Source organism: Felis catus, chromosome B1, assembly GCF_018350175.1.
Source record: "Felis catus isolate Fca126 chromosome B1, F.catus_Fca126_mat1.0, whole genome shotgun sequence".
Lineage (NCBI taxonomy): Eukaryota > Metazoa > Chordata > Mammalia > Carnivora > Felidae > Felis > Felis catus.
The window spans coordinates 7,452,663-7,474,846 of record NC_058371.1 but is presented as its reverse complement, the minus strand read 5'-3'; the positions used below and the strand labels follow the sequence as shown (position 1 = coordinate 7,474,846).

At 39.2% G+C, this 22,184-nt stretch overlaps 1 protein-coding gene across 3 annotated transcripts in view; it reads left to right on the top strand.

Moving 5' to 3' along the window:
• GPM6A (glycoprotein M6A) overlaps positions 1 to 22,184 on the top strand; it is a 355,114-nt gene that overhangs the window by 188,891 nt on the left and 144,039 nt on the right. The window contains exon 1 of one of the 3 annotated variants that reach the window (XM_019828212.2): positions 2,302 to 2,323. The exons of 1 other annotated variant lie outside the window; for it this stretch is intronic. In XM_019828212.2, coding sequence (XP_019683771.1) covers positions 2,317 to 2,323 — 7 coding nt within the window. In that variant the 5' untranslated portion in view covers positions 2,302 to 2,316. Of the gene's footprint in view, positions 1 to 2,301; positions 2,324 to 3,056; positions 3,644 to 22,184 lie in introns of those variants that run through there. One more of the 3 variants, XM_011281366.4, reaches the window with a different exon arrangement.

Below are 22,184 nucleotides of genomic sequence, written 5' to 3'. Positions count from 1 at the left end.
TTTTCACTCGTCTTTTTTGTTAGTCTGACTCAAAGACCTTAAACATTTTTGTCCATTTCTTAAAGCTGATCCTGTATTTGGAACCCTTAACTTGTCGTTTAATCTTAACTCTGTTTACTTGGCTTTACAGAGTCATCACAGAGATGACTGAATTGTGTACTAGAAGAATATGTAGATATTTTCTTGGTTTATATGATAAAATGTTTATAAAGATAAGATGAGGTATTAAGGAAAAAAACAGCTCCAAATTAAAGTGAATTAAGAGAAAGGAGAAGGACAGATACGTTCAGGTTTAGTGACTAATGCGTCTTTAGCTTATGCGGGAAAAATGTAGTGAACGTTATAAATATTTCTTAGATAATATTTGAAAGAGAAATCATATTTCACATTAACTATCATATTTTTAGGCTGCCTAGTAAACTCATACCTTCTATTTTAGATAAATGACTAGAAGAGTGGGGTAAGTGCAGTGTGGTATAATGGAAAGGACTTAGGTTGTGGCATCTCACTGTGTCAGCTTCTAGGTCCTAAAGGAAATCTAAAAGAAACATTGTTGCCAGTTTTTAAGGCTCATGTAGCATGCTTTAGGATTCATGTAGTTCATCTACAATATAATGCCAATCATTTCTTTCTTCTAACTAGTGTTCAGATACTTGATTGTTCGAAATGTTTTTAATTCAAATGAGACCAAAATTTTATTTTTTTCTCGTTTATTTTGAGAGAGAGAATGAGTGGGGGAGGGACAGAGAGAGAGAGAGAGAGAGAGAGAGAATCCCAAGCAGTCTCAGAGCCGTCAGCACAGAGCTTGACTTGGGGCTTGATCCCACAAACAGTGAGATCACAACCTGAGCCAAAATCAGGAGCCAGACTTTTAACTGACTGAGCCACCCAGACGCCCTGAGATCAAAATTTCAAAAGACAATTCTACAAACAACAAATGAGCCCGGCAATCACCTGCCCTCAAATAGGGAGAAAAGGAAATAAGGAAATTCATGTTTAGTGGGAACCGAGTTTCCATTTGGGAAAATGAGAACATTCAGGAGATGGATGGTGGTGATGACTGTACCTGATACCATTGCCCTGTGCACTTCAACGTGACTGAGATGGTATGTTTTACGTTACATGCGTTTTACCACAATAAAATAGTTGATCTTTGTTCCCTGACGGGTGATGGCCGTAAGGAAGCTGTGTGTGTGTGTGTGTGCGGTCTGCTCCTAAAAATCCATTTAGCCTGGATTTGGGGTGGTTCTTCACACATTCAAGGAACCAGAATAAGTTGCAGTTGTCCTCTTTTGTGAACAATTTGAGTGTGAACAAGTCTATTTGGGAGAAAAAGTTGATCATTCAAAGGAATTTGTTCACCTTCCACAAGGCTCCCAGAAGGGAGAGTCTAGTTACTTTTCCATTCATCTCGCCCAAGGAATACTTTTTGTTTCCCTTCCATTTCTTCTCTTTCTTTCCTACGTGTGGTGGAAAAGAAAGCCATGCGCTGAAAGCTGAGGTTTGAGAATGCTGGTGGCCCTGGTCATGGAACGGAGCGTAGGCTGGGGAAGCGGCTGCCAGCGTCAGAGCGTTCGACGAGAAATCGCTGACGTGGCTTCTAAGACTTCCTTGGTCCCTGAATCTCCCTGGATCTCACTTTTTGTCCTACGTGTAATAGAAAAGTCACTCTTTCCCTATCTGTTTTACAAACGGGTTAATGTGTGTGGATGTGTTTTGTAGATTGTAAACTGCTCTAGGTATGCGAAGTGGCCTTATTATTTCCACTGCTCTTACCATTAATGATTCTTCGCTGAAGACTTGTGCAGCATAAAATGAGGAAAGAAGGTAAATGAGGAGTGAGGCTCCGTTGTGTTTTGACTCTATGCCAGGTTATGTCAGCCCTGGGCTAAGTTGAGCAGAGACACTGCTGTGATCTGGCTCCTTGATTTCCCTCTTGGTTTCTTTCTTTCGGTCTGTGCCCTGAGCAAGCAGCTCGCTCACAAACCCTTGAATACAGATTGAAATATATTCAGAAGAGATAGGTTTTTTTATTTATTTGAACCACACTTACCTGTGGGTTCAATTCATTTGAATGGGGAAAATAAATCACAGATGACTTCAGAAGGAGGAAGTCTGAACACTCTTTCCTGAGAAATCGTGAGACATCCAGTGGGATGTTGCACGAGATTTGTCTTGCCTCTAAATAGTTGCTTTTGTAATGATTTCAAAGGAGGCGTGTAACGTGTTACTGACCCACTTTAAAAATATGTGTGAAATACAGGCTATAATGCAAGGAACTTCAACTGTGGATAATTGGGATGTGAATTAGTTTTCATGAAAGGTAAGGAATTAGTTGTGTGTGTGTGTGTGTGTCTGTCTGTCTCCATGTGCTGGCTTATTTGGACATGGAGACAGGGACAGGGATTCTTCTTCATACTTGATACTCAAGTAAGGCTGTATGTGCCCTTGCAAGAGAAACTGTTTCTCACTATACCTTTTGTGAAGTTGGATTGCGCCCTGTCGCTCAGTGGGCTGAAGTACAAATGCTAATTTATTGCCAGACTGCAGGGCTATGATTTGCATTCCAAATCAGACTGCAGATTCCCATTATAAATTGTTTATCCCGCCGTTCCTTATCTCGAATTTGTTCCTTCTTTTATTGTCCTACTCATTCCCCAATAATGACCCTGGAAGCTATTCCCTTTCAAGAGATTCCCATTTAAAATCAGCAGTTTTCGTGGACTAAAATTACAACAATAAACTACAAAGACATCAGTAGATTCCTTTTGAAAAACTTCAGTGTTTTTCTCCCTTTCCCCTAAGAATCGTAATGCACTGAAGTACAATAATTGCTTAAAACATATCCTTCAGGCTTTAAGGTTTATACCGTATTTTTGTATCTTTTTAAATCTGAAAGGTGTGAGCTTATAAAACCTCCGTCAGTAATAACCTCTTACAGATAAACCCTGAGATGGCATGATTGCAGCCTTTCTTGCCACTTTAAAATCAAAGTAACTAGATGCTCGGAGAGGAGAGCAAAGCAAACGCGTTTTCGCATTTTCGCGAGGTATCTGACTGGTGAGAATCAGGCTGCAGCATAAAGAAGCAGCAGGAATCTGGGCTTTCCCACTCTGGTGGCAAAGAGGGGGAATCATGGGTTGGTGGTCTGCTTCATGTTAGGAGGACACCCCTCCATCTGTTCACAGCTCAGCCTCTTTCCAATTTAAAGCCCAGATTTCCATACAAACCTCAATTTCTTTTCCCCATTTTAAATGCAAAGCAAGGCTTGTGAATCACAGAGTCTCTGCTCCTGGGATTCAGACCAAATTTCCCCCCAAAATTCTCAGGCTGTTTGCTTGAATACCTGCTTACAGTGGTACACAATGGGCAGCTTTGAGAAGAAAAATTGATAATCTTCACGGAAGAGTAATTTGAATGAAATTACACTTGACAGTCTGTCTCCAAGCAAACAAGAGGCGCGAGGGAGCCTTTGCTAAGCTCCCAGGACTTGCCCAAGCCACTGCTGTGGGAGCTTCCCAGGGAAAAAAAATCACCAGTTTCTCCAACATCTAATTGAGCTTTTGATTAATTCCGTGTACCAGATTCTACTGAAGAAAGGTAGCCATGGAAGAGAATATGGAAGAGGGACAGACACAAAAAGGTACTGTGCTAAAAAGGGTTTGTTTGTAACTAAGTAATTATTTTGCAGTTTCCTTGTTTGCTTTAGACACTTGCCAGTGGGGCTAATGAATGTTTCTCTCTTGGAAGGCATGTGTGTGTGTGTGTGTGTGTGTGTGTGTGTGTGTGTGTGTCCCCCTTTTAGTCCGTAATGTCTGGCTTGAATGTTGTCATTATTTGCAAATCTTTCAGATCTCAGTGTCCAGATGCAAAGTCGAATTTGGTGATAAGAGCATTGCGGTATTGTTGCGAACTCTTCCTTAGACCAGTCTTTGTTAACCTTCCTTTATTTCATGCTTTCACGCTTGTCAAGCTGGGTCAAGGGACTCCTGGCGTGAGCCACAGACACAATATTAGGACCTAGTTGTCGCTAAAAATCTGATGATGTAACCATTATCGATACCTTTGAATGGACATCCTATAGAACAAAGACCAGGCGTATATTTATTCTGTTTTGGTTCGGGCATCTTCTTAACAAGATCTTTTTTTTTTTTCTTTGCGTGGTTGCAGTTTGGTTTTAATGTAGACGGAGCAGAGGTTCATACATTTTCCCAGTGCATAGTGATGTTAAGGTTTTCCTTTCTTATGGAGTTGACCATAACCCACTTCTGAGTAATAAATGTCAAGGGTATTTTTTGATCCGTTTTTTAAGCCTGTGTAGGTGTATCTGCTGTTTAAGTGAAATTGCCATTTTTATAGGTTAACAATAGCCAAATATTGACAATTTCAAATGATTCAGACACTGTAGAATGTGTGTGTGTGTGTGTGTGTGTGTGTGTGTGTGTGTGCGCGCGAGCGTGTGCACGCGCACCAAGCGGTAGCTCTGGAGGGAAGTGTAGCTGTATCTCAGGATCAGAGCATTTTCTCTCGTGTCTGTTCTCAGGCTTATGTAATGTTGTACAAAATGCTCTTGTGTTCTTAGGATGGAAACAGTGACACAGGTAATATACATAAAGGTAATATTTAAGAGTAGTGCTGAAATATAGCGATCATATTTGGTCTTGAATGTATGTAAATGCATTATTTTAGAAAACCATATTTTACATGATAAAACAGATAGTTTGGAAGCATAGTACAGTTTTTCATTATTTTGAGCCATTCAGCTTTGCTGAGTCTTGAAGCACAGACACACACACACACACACACACACACACACACACCCAAACACTCACATATACATAATCTGAGACTGTTGACATCACATATATAAAGGTTTTATATAAGCAACAGGAAGGTAATACATAAGCTAATGTCCAAATTTTAGTCATTAGCACATTTGTTAATGATACTCTCCAAGGAAACACAATAATCTACCTGGGTGTCATGCGATCTAGTTCTTAAAAAAAACAAAAACAACCCTCAGCTACCTTTATTGTATGAACAAATAGCTTAAGTGCTCATTGGAGATTTGAAATGGCAAATTTTCATGGTGATTTTCACCCTTTAAAGGTATCTCAATTGACTACTTTGCGAATAGATTTTCTTAATATTTTTATAGCACATAAGGGGATTGCTTCTTGGCCAGTTAATTTGTTGAAGGAAAAATAAAGTGATAATTTTCACATAGAGAAGTGATATTCATTACACTAAATAAAATCTTGAGATAATTCATGGGTTGTGGTAACAGGTTGAAAATGTCTGGGCAAGCCTTGGTAGATACAGGAACCAAGAAAAATGATGTCATCAGTTATGTTTTTCCCAGGTAACACTGAAAATCTTTCCTTCCTGGGGATGGAAGCAGCAGGGATGTGATGAGGAACAAACATCCCGTCGCAGTGGGTTTTTTTCTTTATCATTAAGGTGTGCATGTTTAGATTAGGAACGGTAGTGGAAAATCATCTTTTAAAAATGAAAAGAATAGGTTGTATGATGGTCTGTAAGTATGTAAGGATACATAAGTAAAATACCCATAATTAAGCTTTTTTTATTAATTGAGAAAGATGATTTAACTCTGCATTCCTGTTTTCTGTTGCTTTCAACTCTGCCTATGACCCTTTTTCTATGTGAGTTTGCTTTTAGAAAGTTACATTTGAATATAAATGCTCTCTGTGCCTGTGCAGGGGTCAGGGAACAATGTACATTTTGAGAGGATCTAAGTTGGAAAGGTACTTGGCAAGCAGATTAATCGTAAGAGATTTTTCAAGAGTTGAGATGGGCAGATTTAGTGATCCATCTACTTTAAGGGAGAGCAACACTTTGCATCAACTCTCATCCTGTTTTTCTTAAATTGCGCAGAATTTTCTTAAGCAATAATTCACGTATCACAGAATTCTCTTCTGTTTGAAAGATGCCCTCCTGTCCCTTCTTACAATTTCAATCTATTTTTCCCTGTTACAAATTAGAAAGACTTCAGTTCATGTCAGTATTGACCCATGTCAGCTTCCAGATTCAACTACAGTATGAAATGGAAGCCAGTGGTTCCATAAACATATTTGAAAAGATAATATAGTTGATGCTTGGAAGATATTCTTCCATAAGAAATGGACTTTTCTTCATAATGAGATCTCCCTTCCCCACTTAATCTGTAAAAGGCAATTGAAAGTAGCCCTAATACTTACCCTAATTTAACCATGTATGTTCAGCCTGGAAGAAACCATATATGTTCAACCATATATGATTTAGAAGTATGGGGTTTAACCATGTATGTTCAGCCTGGAAGAGAGCACGATTTAGAAGTGGAGGTGACCGGGTGACCTCACAGTCAATTCTGCTCAACGCCTTGGCGTGAAACTGAAATGGGTTCACTAATCTGTTGCTGCACCCATTTCTGCCACCGTCCCAAAAGGCGAGCATCTCATTGTACTGAGTGGGAAACTAGTGCTTTAGGAAACATGTCTTTTTTGTAAAACATGCCCTGTACGTGAAAGCCCGTTATTTTATCTTGGGTTCAACCAAAGCAACAGTATTCTGGTATTGGAGAAAAAAAGAGAAAAAGGAGAGAAGTTGTTTTGAACTTGGCCCTTAGGTACAGCCATAACAGACCTAGCATCCCTGTTGTCAAAACTTGGGACACATGGTCATCAAATCGTGGCAACAGTGATTTCAGTTACTGTAGAGGGATTGGGCCAAGTGCATGAAGAGATTTTTACACAGATTTAAAAGGTATACGTTTATGACTTCTAGACATGCAGCCATGTCTGGAACATTTCACTCAATCCTATGGGAAAACACATAAATGATTTAAGTGTGTCTGATCATTAGTGACCTAGTGAATGTGTGTTCCAGTGGCCAGACAAGTGGGTGACCATTACTTTACAGACAACCGCAGTGAACAAGTTACTGAATTAGGAGGAGGTCAGAGCTGATGAATTAATGATTAGAAGAAATGATGACATTACACGGACACAAAAAGAAAATAGCAATGAACATGAAGAGCTAGCAAGTGGGAATGTTCGTAAATTGGCTGAACTGCTCCCAATAGCCAGAAATTGATTGATTTAATTTCTGAACATGAACATCATATGAAACAAAACCTCAAAATTGACATGTAGTGTACCAGAAATGTTTGATCAACTCCAAAGATAATGGCTACGGCGTTACTCGGCATGTTTTTCTAGTATAATTATCAGTATATGAATCTCTTTGTCAACTTCTTGAGTTCAGCGGAGGCAACCACAGCCTCTGCCCCAACAGTGATGCCTGACGTACCCTGTCCTCGAAGGAATCAGTCCTTGGTGATCCTCGGGGACTACGTCACCAGAGGAAGGAGAAGCTCAAACTCATGTGACAAGGCACAGTTTGTCATCTGCACACCGATCACATGGCTGTTGTTTAGGGGCCATCGTTCATCTTTAGCCAAACACATGTGCACGTGCCCCAGTTCAGCATATCCTTAACTTGTTAAAACCAAAAAGAATATCTGGATGAAAGGGCAGTACACAGGGTAATTTATTTTTTTTCTCTTGCTGTCTTAACGTTTGTCTCATAATGAATACTGTACAATTATAGTTGACATGTCTACTCATAATTATATACTTTTCATTTTACATTATACATTTCGACATGCATTACTATTAGGAAGTCTGTGCCCAAAAGCATGTATGAGGTATTTATGGGCTGACTGAAATTCTTCTCGAAAATTTTTTTGATTAGGGTTAGTTTTGCCTTTGAGGGATGACTTTGCAGCCTAACCCTTCTTTAGTCAGACGTCATCCCTCAAGAAAAGACACCACGTAGTAAGTGAAAAGGGAGGTCCTTTTGGCTCTATGACTAAAGAGGATGTTGGGCAACTTAAATTGCCCAGTGATTTCAGTGCCAGATAGTGGCCTAAGGACTTCACATAAATTAACTCATTGACTCTTCACAATGACCTTAAGTGGTACTAATACTGAGGAAACTAAAAATCAAATAGGTTAATTAACTCGACCAAAGTCACATAGTAGCAAGGAGTAGAGACAGACTGAGACCACGCCCTACGCTGTGCTAGATATCAATAATGGCCTTTCTACCACACCTTTTTTTTTTTTAATTTTTTTTTAACGTTTATTTATTTTTGAGACCGAGAGAGACAGAGCATGAACGGGGGAGGGTCACAGAGAGAGGGAGACACAGAATCTGAAACAGGCTCCAGGCTCTGAGCTGTCAGCACAGAGCCCAATGCAGGGCTCAAACCCTCGGACCGTGAGATCATGACCTGAGCCGAAGTCGGTTGCTTAACCGACCGAGCCACCCAGGCGCCCCTACCACACCTTTTTTTAAGTGCTGTGCTTAAACCACACACTTCTACTACACTAATGAGCTTGCTCCGTAATGTCTGGCCATGTTCATTATCACCCATTGTGGCCTTTTTGGCTAGATATGGACAGCTTTGCAAGTGCAACCAGTCCCTAGGTGAGCCAGCAACATGTGACCTGTGAGTCTTGATTCAAAAAAGATGAGCTGGGTCAGTGGGACTCTTCTCTTGAGAATTGAGAAAAAAAATGATCCTTTTCGTTTTGTTTGCTTGTTTGTTTAGAGAGAGACTGTGAGTGGGGAAAAGGGAGAGGGGGAGAGGCGGAGAGAGAGAGAGAGGGAGGGAGGGAGGGAGGAAGGGAGGGAGGGAGGGAGAGAGAGAGAGAGAGAGAGAGAGAGAGAGAGAGAGAGAGAGAGAGAGAGAGAGAGAGAGAATCTTAAGCGGGTTTAATCCTCACTAAACTTGGAACCCGACTTGGGGTTAGATCCCACGACCCTGGGATCATGACCTGAGCCAAAATCAAGAGTCCGATGCTCAACCTACTGAGCCACCCGGGTACCCCAAGAATAAGTGATTCTTGATGTGCCCTGAAGATCTCTTCATTCTGCCAAATATCTTTACAGTGATTGAGCTGTCATCCCTCAGCTAATCTGAGTGAATCTCTGTCCTTTGCAATCAAAGACCTCTAAATAAAACAAATGAGCAGATCCTTTTAGGAGGAATCTTATGGAAAGAAGTTCAATGTTAAGAAATATTCCCTGACTTTAACCTACCAAGTGACAGGTGAACCAAATGTATACTTACTATATACTTGAATCTCAACGTGAAACTACTCTTTAACATCCTAGATAATTCTGAGCTTTTCCTTCACCATTCATTTTTTACAGTGAATAATTAGTTCAACTTAAAACCACGACCTACCAGTAAACTATTGGTAGTAAACTATTTTGAGAACCAAGGAAACCAAAGAACCCAGAATGAGTCAAATTGTCTGCTTTGTTAATAGACTTGGAATCTTTAATAGTATTCCATTGAAATCCACAAGACAGTGGCTAGGCAAATAACAATCACAACATCAAAAACCTTTGAATAGTCATTTAAATGGAAGAATTAACTAGCCTGGTTTTGCATCTTGGATGTTGGCTACTTGCAGATCCGTGAAAAAAGGAATTTGTCTTGTCTTCCTCCAAGTGGACTTCATCTCAACAAATATTGTTGGCTGCCATCTTGATATTTGAATAACAGAGCTACAAGAAACTGGGACATTCAGATTTTATAAAGTGTATAGGAGAAATCTGTCCTGTGAGTAGACAGCTGTGTTTTTACTGGCGGTGAACACTGGAGTCTAAGAAATTATCCTCCTGGTGTTATCAAATGTAGTCCAAAGACGCTCGTCAGTGGGGAGAGTTAGGTGCATTTGTCATAAAAAGTGATATCCCCAGAGCTTCTGCTTTGCTCTGATTATTATGACTTCTTTGGTTCCGATAAAATAATTTGGAGTTGTGTCATCTTACATTTTCTTTGGATCAGTTGCTGATTATGTTTTTTATAACTGTGGTGCTATTTGTCTCAGAGATCCAAAATCCTCAGTAAAACATGTGCCAACATCTTAGTAAGATAAATGATGCATATTAGGGTTTTCTTTTCTTTTTTTTTTTTACATTATCATTAGAATGAGTATATTCACCTTTTTTAAAACAAAAGCTCCTGATACAGTTACTTCATTTTCTCCCTGAATTGAAACTTAAACATTTAAGGAGACTAAGTGAGAAGTCCAGTGTAGTAGATTGAGATATTGATACAGAATGTACTTGAGTGAGGACTTCAAAATGGGTCTTAGAAATTATTTCTTAATTAGTCCAGAAGGCAAATGGCTTGTGTGGGATTCATAGAATTCAGAGGATAACTGCTAGTTTGTCAGTTTTGGCTTCCATTTTCCTCTGAACATCTACCCCTCCCCACTATGCAAAATGTTTGACAGTTTTCTTTTTCATATATCGAAGACAGACTGCCTGGCTTCTTTTCAAAATCCTTTTGGATACCATCCATACTCACAGGTGGCACAGCTGTGGATTAGCTGACATGATGAAAATAATTCATGGTTTCCCCATGTGCCCTCTAGTCAAGTTGTGACCATTGTCTTGGATATTCTTAATCCGAAAGAAACTTTATTCTTTGAAAAAGAATGGAAAATAAAAGGAAAGAAAAACAGAAGATAGCTGATTTGTTTCTCTCAAATTGTGAATGGGAAATTTAACTTTAGCTCCAGATAAAAGCCAGTCGCGAATTGGGGTGGGTTGTAGAGCACATTGGGGAATTAAGTAACAATAGGAGCAAAGCTGAGGTCAGAGGAAAAAGGGAGGATGACTCTTGACTTTTAAATGATGTGTGTTCCTCAAGTCTTAAGGTGGAAGAACATGTTGGAACGTTACTGCTGGGTACAATCAGAATAATTTCCAAAAGAAAGACATTTTGGCACGTAATTTAAATCACGTAATGTTTTCGGACCTAAATTTCTATCATATGAGAAATGGTAATCTTTTAGGATACCTACCTCTACAAAAGAGAGCGATTTGATGGAGTCTAGCCCTGAGAATGACGCTAGGAACGTAAAAAACATGCATGGCCTCTGATTATGGAGCATGCATACTTTTTATTCTCTAGCAAAAGTGAATCAGTTGAGAAATTTTGCTAATTATCATTTCTCACTAATAGAAATTTCAGTGTTTTGCCAAATGCTTTCTTTTTCTTTTAGTGTAATTGATTTCCTTCACTAGAAAGGTTCTTTGAATGATATATTAGCTATTTTTTAATAATATAAAATTTGGAAGGAAAACTTTTAATCGCTTATATTCCTTTATTGTTATTTGATGAGAAATATTATTTTCTTGTAAATAATCCAAACAAAGAAATAATACATGGCCAAATCCCTTTCCCCAAAACCTTAGCCTCTTTTTTTTAGTTTTTGAGACATGTCTCCCATTTCCTACAATACTAGATATTTCATTTTTAATAGTCTGTGCCATATCAATTTTGCACTTCGATTTAGTGATTGCACATCTGAAACGTAGCTGTCTTTACTAACATGGTTTATATTTTATGGAAAAATAGTAAATATAGTAGCTAATACTTAATAATCCAGGCACTGTCTTCAGCATTTCATATTGAGTATCTAGTATCAGTATGAATTAATACATTTTGATTGTGGTTTTCTTGTCAATTTCCAATGCTTTTTGACTTTCTAGACACACTCTTTCATCAATGGCTATTTAGTTCAAACTCAGCTCTACAAGGAAAAAGAAGAAAACCTCATACAAATATCCAGAGAATAAGGAGGATTTTAATGAAATAAGATAGTGTTAATTTCATCTTTGAGAAAGAATGGTTCTAGTTAGAAACACTATTTTTTTTCCATAATAATAGCATTCAAATGCAAATTTTGGAATTTTAGACTGGGAAATTCTTTCTTAATGGTAGGAAAGAATTGTATTCATTTTTGTTAAAACACCATCAAGTATTTTGCAAGCAGAACTAATTTTAAAAAAATACAGTCTTGAGCATTATCTGAGCAATGGAACTTGTAGACATGACGTTGAGCGTGGGTTGTCCATTAAAACCAACCTCAGGGTTTGAGAAGTTCTTTTAAAAAATTTGTATATTTGTTTTGAGAGAAAGAGCATGAGCAGGGGAGGGACAGAGAGAGAGGGAATCCCAAGCACGTTCCACACCACCCAACACGGGGTGTGAGCTCACAAACCATGAGATGATGATCTGAGCGGAAATCAAGAGTCAGATGCTTAAGGGAGTCACCCAGGCGCCCCGAGGCGCCAGAAAAGTTCTGATTGTCTTAAGTGATATCCATATTTCACCAAACCCAGATTCATTTATAGTTTGTTATACTTCAGAGATTTTATTATGGATTTTCATCGACTTTTTAAAAATCTCATCCTTTTACAGTATAAGATGACAGTGGCTGCTACTTTTACAGAATAACTGAAGCTAAAACATTTTTAAATTGCTTTATTCAACCACCCGCATAGAAAATTGTAATTAAGATGTAGAGTTCAGAAACAATACAGTAAGATTCTCTTTATAAAGATCAGACATGTAGAAAAGCCAGCAGTTTTTGTAGCCAGTCAAAAGAATTGATTGGCCAGTTAACTTGTGGGTTCCGCCATCAAATGACTTGTTACAGCCCTCTTACTTTCAACTCTAACTCGCTTTCTTTGTAACTCTGTCTTAGTCCTGGTTTTTTCAAAACCCTTATTTTTTGAGAATTCATTTTCTCTGCCATTATCTTTGGGTTTGGCGGGTTTAATGTGAGTTTTAGATGAAATAGTGACTAGGTGGACATTCCTGTCATCATATCTGCAGCATTGTAAGAGTCTACTAAATTCAGATCTGTCTCCCTGTCTCCTTTCCTCTCTTCCATAACACATTGTGACCATTTAAAACATAACTAAGCCACTTCCCTTGAGGCAGAGAGTTCCAAAAGTTAAAGGATGTTATGGGTTTAGTCACTTGTTTGAACTGTTGGAACAATTACCTTCTGAAAGTTTGTTTAACATTTAATGAAGGGCTTCTCTTATCGTTTATTTTTTTATGTACTATATGTTATACCCATCTCCCTTTTCGAAGTACAAATCCCATAAGGGATGGATTTTACCTTGTTCTTGAACCCAACTGGCAAGTTTCTCTGAATACAATCCCATTCGTACCTGATGGATGATGACGGTGGTCATGGTAGTAATGGTGATGTTGGTGATGGTGATGATGACAGTGATCGTGATGATGGTGATGATCATGATAAGGAAGGTGATGGTGATGATGATGATAGTGGTGGTGATGGTGGTGGAGACTAGGAGAAGAGGAAAAGAAAGAGGATGGAGAGGGAAGAAAGAGGAGGAAGAAGAGGAAGAAGAAAAAGATGAAGTCAACTGTTCAGGTTAAACGAAGGGTGAAACTCTTTTCTAAATAAAAACACATCTTTCAGAACCGCTAAATCTAATTTGAAAAAATGCTGTCACGACTCCATTTCATGTCCTTAGATTTGAATTTTAAAAAACCTTTTTTTTTTTTACCTGAAATACAGTTTGATAGCCGCCTTCGTGAAAATGAATAGATTTTCATTTTTATTATTAAAGAGTTCACATATATATTGCATTACAATTCCAGCAATTAAGTGAAATATATGGAACTGTCAAGTTCAGTAGGTGGATCCTGAAACCTGGAAAGTCGTGTCTCACAACATTTTATAAGATGCTAATAAAGAAAATATAGCATAGGTGTATTTAAACTCGCTGACACTGAGCTCATTGTGTTCGTTAGTCAGCGTTAATCAAAGAAAACAAAACTGTGGAAGAAATAACAGTTTAAAATCATTGAGGACAATTTAACAAGATAAGACCTTTCTGAAGCTCTATCCAGCTGGTCCATATTTGAGATCGTAGCTTTAAAGACCAGCGTGTCAATGAGTAGCATTTCCCTTTACCATCTTTTATGCTTTCAATTTTCATATTTTTATCAGTATACAGTCTTAAACTGTTGCCTGATAGTATGGTTGTGACCAGGCCACAGTCTGAAAGCTCGAGTCACTAGTACGTGAGGAGTATTTATCACAACATTTACCGGATCATCTTTTTCTCCCTGAGGAGAAAAAATTTGGCGTACTAATTTTTTGGTATACTAACCACTAATTTATGCTTTGGGATAAACATGTGATACCATTATTTGGCGACATTGAGAGTGAGTTCTTCCTGAGCTTCTAAAATCATGTCATGTTTTATATGCCAGCTATGTGGCCCGGCCAAAAAGTATAGTCTCTGGGAAAGATTCATTACAGAGATTTGCTGCAACACTAGATAAAATTTAATCAGCAAAGAGGTGGCAAGCACTTACGGTTGACATTGGTCTCAACACCACAGAAGACTTAGGAGCTTCAGATGAATGACATACGACGTTCTTTCATAATGATGTTTGGTAATGGTGTCTGCATATCAAGGGTGGCTACCATTTTTGCATGAACGTCAAAAAAATTTTACTCATTGTTTCCGGTAAATTAGAGGGAAATTTTGTATCACATTCATGGTTCTGTCATCATTACGGTATGTGGCTGCAGCTCCAGTACTTTATTTTTTTTTTATTTTCAAATTTTGCAGTGATGAAAGGCAACATCATTATGGGTGTCAAGGTCTCTTGAGGCAGCTGGATGTCCAGATGCCTCTCTGCCACCAAGCATTGCATACGTTTTAAAATATTAAAAATACATGGGGCGCCTGGGTGGCTCAGTCGGTTAAGCGTCCGACTTCAGCTCAGGTCACGATCTCACGGTCCATGAGTTCGAGCCCTGCGTCGGGCTCTGGGCTGATGGCTCGGAGCCTGGAGCCGGCTTCCGATTCTGTGTCTCCCTCTCTCTCTGCCCTTCCCCTGTTCATGCTGTCTCTTTCTGTCTCAAAAATAAATAAACGTTAAAAAAATTAAAAAAAATAAAATATTAAAAATACAGAGTATGTTTTTAAATCTAACATGCTCTATTTAAAAAGCAAATCAACTTCAGGGTGCCTGGGTGGCTCACTAAGTTAAGCATCTGACTTCAGCTCTGGTCACGATCTCACAGTTCATGGGTTCGAGCTCCATGTCGGACTCAATGCGGATAGCTCGGAGCCTGGAGCCTGCGTCGGATTCCGTGTCTCCCTCTGCCTCTGCCCTTCCCCTCCTCGAGCTCTGTCTCTCTCTCAAAAATAAATAAACGTTAAAAAAAAAATCGACTTCACTGGCTGCTCCATTCCATCTGTATCAGATTCCCAGTGCATCTCCTCCTATGTATTGTCATAACCACTTTGCTTCAGCCTTAGGTACTACAAGAATTTTTTTTTTAATGTTTCTTTAATTTTGTTTTGAGAGAGAGCACGAACGGGACAGAGGAAGAGGGAGAGAGGGAATCTTAAGCAGACTCCACACCCGTGTGGAGCCCATTGTGGGATCATGACCTGAGCAGAAATCAAGAGTTGGACCCTTAACCAGCCAAGCCACCCAGGAGCCCCTAAAAGAATTATTTTTAAATGCACTGGTTGATTTGGCTTACTTGACTGTATTATAGATGTATTAAGTTGAACTATGTCAAATTGCTAATATTAGACAATTTTCATCTGCAAAAAAAAACAGGTACTTTAATATATCTATACTCTTAGCATATACATTTATGAAACTTTTTAAATGTGTTCATCATTTCTATTGAGAAAGTAGAAAATAATACATGATATGGAACTATTAAGGTTTGTGTATTTACATTAAGTATGGTTAAACTTATCAAACTTCCTCCAATTTCTTTATGACCTCATTAATTTGTTGTGTTTTTTCCCTTTTAACAAAAATTGGCAAAATGTTTGGAGATTTTTTTGTTTGATGCATTTATATATAATGGGAAAGCTAACATTTTTCTCATTTTTGAAGTCATCCGATCTGAAAGTTTGGTCATTTGGGGGCTTCCTAAACATAGTACTAAATTAATATCTGTGTTTTTTTCTGCCTGTCTCAGAGTGGACAGTATGACCTTTCATCTAGAAAGTAGAATATTTGCTTTGTTCCTCCCTGGTTAAAATAGCACTCCCCAAATCATTTCCCATCTATGTGGCATGATCCAAAGGAATCTCATCTCCCACAAGCTGAGAGTATCACTCTGCCACGAGCAGTTCTTACTTACATCATCCGAGACAGGTTTGCCAGGCTGTTTGTGGTCTTTGAGGGGCAAAGACTTAGATACCATTTCAATATGGAATGTAACCCAGACATTAAATCGAACTATTACCTTTTGGGTTATTTTGATGTTTTATTGTGCGAGATAAAGAAGCCTTCATTGAAAGGGTCTTCTAATCTGTGTTTTAGAAATAGAGTGATGCCACAGTTTAGGCTTTGGAGTGGAAAGTAATTCAGGACAGCACCAAAGAACCCTGAAATGCCCATTACTTTATGTAGATGCACAGTTTCACCTGTTAGTTTTTTTAAGTGTGGGTGTGAGGGGGGAAGATAGGAATGGATGGGAAAGAATTAGGGTGGACTAAATTGTTTTATTTTTTATTTTTGGGCTAAATTGTTTTACAGCAGTTTTGGCCCAGAGTGGGGAGACTCCCACCCCTAATTTAGATGAACTCCATTCAGTACAATTAATATGAACCTCATATTACCAAGAATTGAACTTACATTTGGTTAGCATACACTGATTAAGTAAAGTAATTTATTTCTCCAGCCCACAGTTTGGGATAGATTTGCTACATGGGTAACTTTATTTTTGTTGTATTTTATGTATTCCTATTTATGTTCCATTTTGTAATGTCTCAAAGAAGATTCCCCTTCAGTTTCTGCAACAATGTTTAATCATCTGTCACAAATGACACAGTTATTGGAATCATTTCATGACGTCTTGACCACTTAGAAGTCTGTGTAATTTTTAAAAAAATTTTTTAGACTTTTTTTTAATGTTTATTTTTGAGAGACAGAGACAGAGCTTGAGTGGGGGAGGGGCAGAGAGAGAGGGAGACCTGAATCTGAAACAGGCTCCAGGCTCTGAGCCGTCAGCACAGAGCCCGACGCAGGGCTTGAACTCATGAATTGTGAGATCATGACCTGAACTGAAGTCGGACGCTTAACCAACTGAGCCACCCAGGTGCCCTTATATAGTTTTTTTTTTTTAATTGTACTCTTAAAACTGGTCATGTTATTTGAAACAAAAAATTTTTAATATTTTTTGAAAACTTGTTATCAAAAATCCATCCTGCTTAAGAAACCGTAACAAGTTGGATAAAAAGAAGAACTGAATCTGAAAATATTTGAATGATGTGCTTATCAAAAGAGTTTTGTATATGCCTTTTGTCTAAGGGCTTTTTATTTGTTTGTTTTTGAAACTGTGTCCTATTTCTGTGATGACAAATAGAAGTCTTCTGGAGGTGTCTGTTGGACCTCAGCCCTCTCCCTCACTACAGTATTAACATTTTTACTTTTGTGTATAAGGAAATCCATATTACCTCTAGTCCTTGTATGCTTTACTTTGTTGCATTTGTGTCACTCTTTGTTATGAGTTGAGTTTCCGATGCTGTTCTCAAAAATTGAGTCTTAGGTTCATGGAAATGCCCGGTGGTGTGTGGGGGGAAGGGAACAAGAAGGAGTGTGAGCTCATGGAAGAGGTCACAGAATGAAATTGCCCAGAAAGGACAGTGGCCCACAGTCAGAAACTAAAAAAATGGATATGTGCTTTGGTCAAGCAGAAATGATTTCTATTTCAGAAGAGGGCTGGTGGCTGGAAGAGTCTAGAAAGGAGAGTGACCGGAGCTCCCTGGGACAGCTGAGGAGAGAGAAGCCTGGCCTCTGCCTTACGATATCGAAGAGCAGGAAATCAGATAGGGTTAGAGGGCAGGGTTGGGAAAGAATAATGTTTCCCGTTTTGCAAAATGAAAAAAAAAAAGAAAAAAGAAAGAAAGGAGATGTTATTACATATCAGGCCCCTGAAATCTGTGAACTCTCTGCTCATAAGTAGCCCCTGGCAAGGATTTCCAATTTCCTTCATTTTCTTTTATGTGAAATACAGCTGAGGATTTGCAGACAAAAATTGAATACCTCTTTTGGAGCCGTGTAAAAAATGCATTTTATATTTCCCTTGGTAAAATTGTTTCCTGAGGAAATTCGCTATTTTCTAAGGAGAAAATGTAGGCCACAAAGAGAAAAAAAAAAATTCTTCCATTTCAACTGTGTGCTGCATTTGCTCGGATGAAGAATTGACTCCAGTTTAGGAGATGAATAGAAATGACACACTGGAGAAGAGTAGCCAAAAAAAAAAAAAAAACAAAACAAAAAACCCATCTGTGTCAATGAAAGAGGTAAGTTGCCTCCACCCCCTCTACCAAAAAATAATTTTAAAGACTTTCTGCGTTGTTTGTAAATTTTCGGGAAGGCAGTACGTGGTCAGTCTGCAAGGAAGATGGCCGACACTCAGCACGTTGCTCTGTGAAACCCAGCTGAGCTCACGCTTTCCCAGTCGGCGGCCAAGCGCTTCTGTCGTGCCGTGTAGCCGCAGCAGCGCGACGCAACGAGATACGGACCCAGCCTGTGTGACCAGATCACACATGTGGTGAATGGAGTGCTGTGGCGACATTTGGTGTAAAGACAAACCTGCTGCCAAGTGTAGACAACCGAGCTTCCTCAATGGTTGTTAAACAAGGCGCCAACAACCTTTGTTGCTAAGGGGATGACTTGGCCTTAAAGTGTTAGAAATGAAAACCTTAGAAGAATGGTGTCTCTGTGAGTGACACAAGTTGTGTGTCTTGGGTGTCTCTGTGAGTGACACAAGTTGTGGCAGTGCTTACGCTCGGGTTTGCCTGGGTACCACCTCTTTTAGGTGTGTTGAAGCCTAGACTGCTGTCCCTCCTTCTACTTCTGATGTTAGATTCTGATTCAGTAGGTCTGAGGTGGGGCCCAAGAATCTGCATTTCAAACACTCTCCCAAGCTTGACTACAGTTGCAAATCCCGGGACCACACATGGAGGGCCACTGGGCTAGTAGGTGATCCTCTCCTGGTTTTACTGTGTAAAATTCAATGGTGAATTTCCCAACTGAGATTTAGAATGTATACATCAAAATAAGGGTATTACGGATTTGAAATCCGAAGCCTGAGAGGAAAAGCGTAGTCAGAGATGGCAGTCATTTAAAATGAGAACTTTCTGGATAATAACCCCCAAATTTCGCTTTTGAAAATCAAAAGGATTTTTGAAATCTATGATCATGTGCGTAAGCTCTTGATTACTTCAAAAAGTGGTCTGAAATGTGCAGTGATACACAGCCTCCCATCTGGATGATTCGGTAGATGCAGGAGAAAATTATAATCATGGGATGACAGGGAAATGGCATTGAGATAGGAAACTTAGAGTTACTGAAAATGCTAACGCATGTAACAATAAAACAGTTAGGCATTCAGTGTACATGGGACCTCAGTTGTTTAGGGGGAGGGTCTGAACATTGATTCTGTGTCACACTGGACTGTCATGAACTGTTGCTGGTGTTAATACCATTGTTAGTGTCACTAGCTAAGGAACAAACATCTTAAATAAATTTTATGTCGGAGATCATGAAAGATCCAGTGAAGGTCACCTGTAGGTTATAAATATTATAACTAGTTATAATATTATAACTAGGACCATAGGTCCTAGGTCCTATGCCTAGGACCATAAAAACTAGGCATTTTTTATTCACAAATTAAAGTAAGTATAAAAAAAAGTGTGACTGTTGGGGTGCCTGGGTGGCTCAGTCAGTTAAGCGTCGCTCAGGTCATGATCTCACGGTTCGTGGGTTTGAGCCCCGCATCAGGCTCTGTGCTGACAGCTCGGAGCCTGGAGCCTGCTTCACATTCTGTGTCTCCCTCTCTCTCTGACCCTCTCCTGTTCATGATCTATCTCTCAAAAATAAATAAATGTTAAAAAAGTTTAAAAAAAAAGATTGTAAAAAAAAGTGAGACTGTTGAGATTCCAGTTGTTAGCATGTGTTATACACTTATTTGATTTTTGCATTTCTCTGTTAAAATGTACATAAATTATCTGGAAGAAATAACTGAGCGTTGTTTGCACACTGAAATGGAATATGATATCAGATTAGTTAATTTTTTCTAGAGAAAAGAGCCCTCAAGAACCTGAGGTAATCATTTTCCCTTGAAAAAAATGAAGACATAGGCTTAACACGCACCAAACACAGCTTGGGACTTTATAGAAATTGGTGAAATTTTTGTTTTGATCAGAATGACTTTCAAAGTGAGGTCAGTAGGCACTGGGGAAGAAAATGCCTCTGGGAACTTATTATATGTTCATTAGCTCGAAAGCAAACCAGAAAACAGCTGAAGACTATGCCTTCCTCTTAGTATGGCCCCTACGAATGGTACCTCACTACTTATTACAGGATTCCCAGATGTTAACGTCACTGTGGAATTATGATCTGTTTTTGGTAAACACAACAGAAAAGGTGTGTGAATACAGTAGAATGGGGAGAATGGCTTATATTCTAGCTCCTCCATATTGACAGAGAAAATCATAAACTGCCAGAGGGAAGGTAGTGGAAACAACCAGAACCATTCACTGTGGGTTCCAGTCCCAGCTCTGCCACATGCTGGCCATATTTTTGGTCAGGTAACTAAATTCTGATCTAGACACTAAATTTTATCATCTATACAATAGGCAAAATAATGTCTATATGTTGGGATTGATATATTATTAAATAAGATTATTGTTAATTATCTACATGATTGGTACTGGTTGGTAAATTGTAGATGTAAAATGGGTTTTTATTCATCTTTTAGAATATGGTATTATTTTCATTTGTGTTGTATTGCCTCCTTGTCCATGCTAAAAGCCATCTGAAATTTACAAAGTTTGGTCATTGCACGTAGATCATTATTTTAGGATGACTATGTGCCAGCCACTCTTCTAAGTGTCACTGAACGAGGCCAGCTGGATAATGGGTCTTTTGATGTGAAAGTGGAGACAGGCTGCGACCTAGACAACATCCCGATGTAAATAAACAAATAAATAAGAACACATCAGCGATATGCTTACAAGAGAAACAGACTAACGTGTTGAGAAGTGACAGGATTGTACCTGAGCCATTGGCAGTGGCTGCAGTCTCATCCGAAGATTCCCCCGGGGGAGTGGCTGTGCTTGGCTGCTTACTCACCTGCCACCTTGTGGGCGGGCCACAGCATTGCCTCATCACACAGCAGCTGGCTTCTGAGCAAAGGATCAAAGAATATGCAAGATGAAAGGCACAGTGCTTTTGCAATGTATCTTGGAAACAACATTCCAACACTTCTTCCTTAGTCCATACATTAGAAGCAAATCAATAAATACAGCCCTTATTCAAGTGCAAGAAATTCAGAAAGGCATGAATGGCATGAGCACGGGTCGCTGAGGACCATCTCAGAGGCTCTCTGCTACAGGTATCCACAGGTGCCTCAAAAGCAACGCATCCTAAATGCAATTTATCCATTTACAGTGGAATCTTCTCTGCATACTTTGTTCTCGACTTCCGTCACTTCTGACACCATTTATATATTTATGCTGTGTCCAACTACTGCCTTCCACGTTCTCATCCACATCTAGTTGGTCTCCTAGTTAGTCTCTTCAGAAATGTCTCCTAGTTCTGGCTTCTTTTCATCTGTTCAGAGCTGAAATCAAGAGTCAGACGCTTAACCAACTGAGCTACCCAGACATCCCAGCCTTTAAGCTCTTCATTCTTGGGGCATCTAGGTGGCTCAGTCTGTTGAGTGTCTGATTCTTGATTTCAGCTCAGGCCATGATCTCACAGTTCATGAGCTGAAGCCCCGCATCGGGCTCTGTGTTGACAGTATGGAGCCTGCATGAAATTCTCTTTCTCTCCCTCTCTTTCTCTTCCCCTCCCCCATTTGCGCGCTCACGCTCTCTCTCTCTCTGTCTGTCTCTGTCTCTCTGTCTCTCTCTCTCTCTGTGTCTCAAAAGATAAACTTAAAAAAAAGACTCTTAATTCTTGCCATAAAACTATTATCTGATTAAAAAACGTGCTTCTCATAAAGATGTTGCTATATGGACATGTTTTGAAAGGTGGTGGAGGGGACAACATTTCAATTTTAGAAAGTTGATAAAAGCCACAGAATATTTGAAAAATAATTTGCTCTTATTATGAAACTGTGTGTGTGTGTGTGTGTGTGTGTGTGTGTGTGTGTGTGTGACAGAGAGAGAGAGAGAGAGAGAGAGAGAGAGAGAGAGAGGGAGGGACAGAAAGAGAGAACTATGAATGGCCCTATTTTGTGGTATTTCTCCTGTGTGTTTTAGACTGGTGCTTCCAT